General features: G+C 44.2%; 1 protein-coding gene across 1 annotated transcript; it reads left to right on the forward strand.

The window, feature by feature from the left end:
* Positions 1-16: 16 nt before the first annotated feature.
* GTPBP8 (GTP-binding protein 8 (putative)) lies at positions 17-2,215 on the forward strand (the record flags this gene model as incomplete). Its single annotated transcript, XM_010015767.1, has 5 exons — positions 17-151; positions 646-776; positions 1,091-1,190; positions 1,587-1,705; positions 2,088-2,215. Coding segments are annotated over 5 exons (570 nt in total), but the record flags the coding sequence as incomplete, so codon positions are not given.
* Between the last annotated feature and the right edge of the window lie 2,082 nt (positions 2,216-4,297).

A 4,297-nucleotide genomic window follows, 5' to 3' on the forward strand; every position in this document is an offset into this window, starting at 1 on the left:
AGGCTGGGCGAGGGGAGGTGTAGAAGTGCGCTCACTGCCTCTCCTTCTGCAGGTGTGCTTCATCGGCCGAAGCAACGTGGGGAAATCATCTTTAATCCGGGCCTTGTTCTCGCTGTCCCCAGAAGTGCAGGTCAGAGTGTCAAAAACTCCGGTGAGTGACCTCTTTACCTTCCTGCCCTCTTGGTAAGCAGCTGGTGCCAGCCTAGAGGATGGGGTTGAGAAGGGCAGGAGGAACCAAGCTCTTGGGTAACTTGAAGCAGCAGGAGAACATGCCAGCCGTGGTGGTTGCCAGCATGTGGCTGATGTGGGCCTTGCTGTAGCAAGGAGAAGGTGGAAGGAGCCTAGCATAGCCTGTCAGCCAGGGCTGGCAGATGTGCCAGACGGAAGTGTCACGCAAGCTGAGTACAGGACCCGTGAAGGCATTTTTAGTCTTTTTGAAGGACAGAGCCACAAAGGATTGCTGCAAGGGCAGGAGACCAGGCAGCTTAGAGCAACTAGAGTATTTTTGCAGCCTTCTTGGGGCGGGGAGTGGTGTGGTGTAGGGTATGGTACAGAGATGTTTTGTGGGACATCTCTTAGCCCACTGCTTAAAGCAACTTTTTAAAACCACCCCATTCCTTCAGCTTATCTACATCCTCTCTCCAGGGCCACACCAAGAAGATGAATTTCTTCAAAGTAGGGAAGTACTTTACTCTGGTGGATATGCCAGGATACGGCTACCGTGCCCCACAAGACTTTGTGGAGATGGTGGAGGCTTACCTGCAGGAACGGCACAAGTAAGGGGCCTACAGAGCAATGAAAGCCAGATACCCAATATGGTGTCATGTAATTAAGTGGGAAAATGCAGGAGGAGCAGCTACTGCCAGTGGAGTGTTGATTAGTTCTGACATCGTTTCCCTGGGAATCACTCATTCATGCTTAGATCAAAATAACAGAGAAGATTATGGTGCTGCTCCATGCTGGCCCTTGGCTCCTGTGAATGGCTTTTCTTGGCTCTTCCTGTCCCTAGATTTTGTGTTACTTGTTCTTGCTTATGAATTTGGAAGTAGCAGAACAGGCATGAAACAACAGTTGCTTGTGTTTCTGGCAGCTTGAAGAGGACTTTTATGTTAGTTGACGGTGTAGTAGGACTCCAGAAGACAGATCATGTTGCAGTAGAGATGCTGGAAGAGTTTGGGATTCCTTATGTGGTAGGTAATGCTTCGTTCTGATCTTGGTTATAAGCAATAGATCATCTATAAAGGTGTGTACCCTCTACCTGAGCTTATCCAAGTTGTCCTACCAAAGTAGTAACAACCCCTTTATTGTTAATAAATAAATGTGTTGAAAGGGTAAGTGGAATTTAAGGGATTTTTTGCTTGACACTTTTTTTTTCAGTGCCCAGCTTGAGGAGCTTGAAACAGTCTGCTCCTTATGCAAGCTAGAGAATTAATTTGGTGAACTGTATTGTATGATTTTCCCCCTAGATATGACTCAGAGCTTTCTGCCTACTGTGCAGGATGGTCCAGGGCTCTTACCAGGTTTCAGGGTAGCAGCAAAGTAATCTTCTTTTCCTCTTTTAATTCTCCCTTTCTGGATCCATGCAGATAGTGTTAACAAAAATTGACCGAGCTTCCAGAGGACTGTTGTTAAAGAATGTACTGGAGATCCAGGAGTATGTGAAGGAGAAAACTCAGGGATGCTTTCCTCAGCTATTCCTGGTCAGGTAAAGCTCTTTTCCATTGCAGCCATTTCCTGTCAGATGATGATTTCAGTAGGGCAGACTACCTGAAAAGGGTCTGTCTGCTTTAGAGGTGGCAGTTCTCTGTGCTGCAAGATGGAGGGGGGGCAGCTAATAGTGCAGCCCACCTTCATGTGCATGGAATTCAGTTTTCAAGTCTGCTTCGTCCTTTGGTCTTTCTCTGAGGGGGCAGCAGACCCTGTGCTGCATGCTGGTGGGCTTTGCCATTCTATTTGGAGTTGTGTTAATAGTAGCAAGCTATAGTTGTTTACCAAGGTTGTACTGTACTGCAGGAAATTAAGTTTCAGTGGCTGAGTTTGCTTATATTGCTCCAAGCTGTGTCAACATCTCTTCTTTGTTTCCACAGTTCCCTGGAGTTTTCAGGGGTTCACCTGCTAAGGTGTTTTGTAGCCCATGTTACTGGAAACCTGCCTATGGTAGATACCAGCTGAAAAGACTGGTTCCTCACCTGCTCAGCTCCTCCAGGACAAAAGGTACCAAAACCAAAGATCTGGATTGTTGTTGTAAATAACCCAAGGTAGTAGACTTTATTTTTTGATAAATAAATATTTATAAGGCTAAGGTTTTTCTTTAATAAATTCATCAGTTCAGGAAGTTTGCCGTATGAATTAATCCAGGTTATTACAAAACTGTGTTATAAAACCTCTGTGACTGTGCCAACAAGAAAAAGGGAAACAACAAGAAAAAGGTAAAGAGAACCTCCAAAGAGAAGCTAAGGTTTAATACAGCATTTCCTCTCCCTCCCCCGAATTGTTCAAAAAGCTACCCCTGCATGCCTAAGCTCTGCTATGTTTAAGATGTGAGATGATAGTCTAGTAGTCCCATTCATAAAAAGGCATTTAGTCTAAAGAAAAACAGTAGCCCTAACATTAAGCCAACTATACTTGCCAAGTTAAATTGAAGAGGTTTGCTTCTCTCAGTTTATGTAGCAGGGGCTAAAACACAGCTTCTGTGCAACCTGCCTGCTTTTAAGGTCATCTTGAGCAGAAACAGACACATTCTTTGTGAAGGTGTGTTTAGTTCTCATGTATCTTATTTTAGTAACTCTTCTGCATCGTGCTCTCAATAGGTGCATCATGATAGCATGCCTTGCTCGCATACATTGCATTGTCCCTGTTCATGGTGGATGAAGGAAAGGCCAGCTCTTTAATGGGGTCTACTTCTTGATTACTGTTGGCTTGAAACAGAGTGGAATAAAAGACTGACATGAAGGAGAACTCTTTCCTCCTGCACTTTATCATCAGTCACTGCTGCATCTACCTTCTGTTTTAAATCCTGCATGAAGTTCTGCAGCTGCCCTCACATGAATTGCCGGAGATGAGAAACTCTGTCCGTTACCTCCATCTGTTCTACCCTGGCACAGAAGCACAATACTGATGTCCCGTACGCTTTGAGACACTATAGCAGTTCACAGAACTATATCCCTCAGCAGCCTGAGTGTCTGCCTAAGAGCACCTGAAGCTGTACAGTTAGAAGGCACAGGATCGGACAAAAGGACTGGCAGCAGTTGTACAGGAACGCTTAGACCAAAACTAGGAAGTGCCTATGTCCAACTTCAGCATTCAGTCTTGTCATGTCTTAACATTGCCAAATGTGGGTGTGCAGATGTCAGAGTTACTTACATGAATGTTTAAAGCTCAAAAAAAGGCAGTTCTTTTGTAAATGATGCTGAGGGGAAGGTGGTACTTCTAGTGTTGTCTTACATTATGGAATTTCTTTACAAGACCAGACATGAAGTGACATCTGTTTTCAACATACATGTACGAAGGTGTGTGGTGGAGGTGAGGGATGCAGTAAAAAGATTCAGATCTCTAGCTTCCACATCTTAGCAGAGATCAAACCTTAATATTTTGCCTCTAATACAAAAACACTTCAGAGCCAATGAGATGTTTTATCCTAGGAGGAAATCTTTTCTTAGTATCTTAAAATTACCATAAATCTCGCCAAGGTCTGAGCCTTCACTGAAGAGCCTCTGAAGATAAACCTGTGTATGTGAAACAAGCGTAGTTCTGTTTTTAGTCCCTCTTCTAAACAAAACCCCTTATAGTGCTAGGAAATCTTTCGTTAGTCACTTAAATACATTAGATGTGTCTGGTAAATCCATTTATATTAAAAAATGCTTTGAAACGGCAGCAGACTGTGAACTGGACTCCAGGATCCTTGTGTGTGTGTACAGTTGCCTTGGGGTATCCCCTTAGCAGAAGCCATGCAGAGCTAGGTTGTATGTTTTACTACTGCTATACTAGAAACAGTAGGTACAGCCTTATCCTGAAGAACCAGCTTTACCTCTAGACACATCTCAGTTTTCTGCTGTGTTGGTCTAAAGATCTTCATTTGCAAGTGCTTCAAATGCTGGCATTGCCCTTGCATTTCACTCAGCCATCTGCAGGAGAGAACACCACAGTTGGTTACACTCAAGAATCTGTGCCCCTTTATTCTTCCCCACTCGCTGATCAGTGGTGGGCCTGGCAGCATACTGAAGCGGTGGAGATCATTTCAGTTTTAAGTGCTTTTGATGTCTTAAATTGTTTGCAGTGTATATGCCATGCTGCAGGC

The sequence above is a fragment of the Nestor notabilis genome, unplaced genomic scaffold (genome assembly GCF_000696875.1).
Source record: "Nestor notabilis isolate BGI_N333 unplaced genomic scaffold, ASM69687v1 scaffold34915, whole genome shotgun sequence".
Lineage (NCBI taxonomy): Eukaryota > Metazoa > Chordata > Aves > Psittaciformes > Psittacidae > Nestor > Nestor notabilis.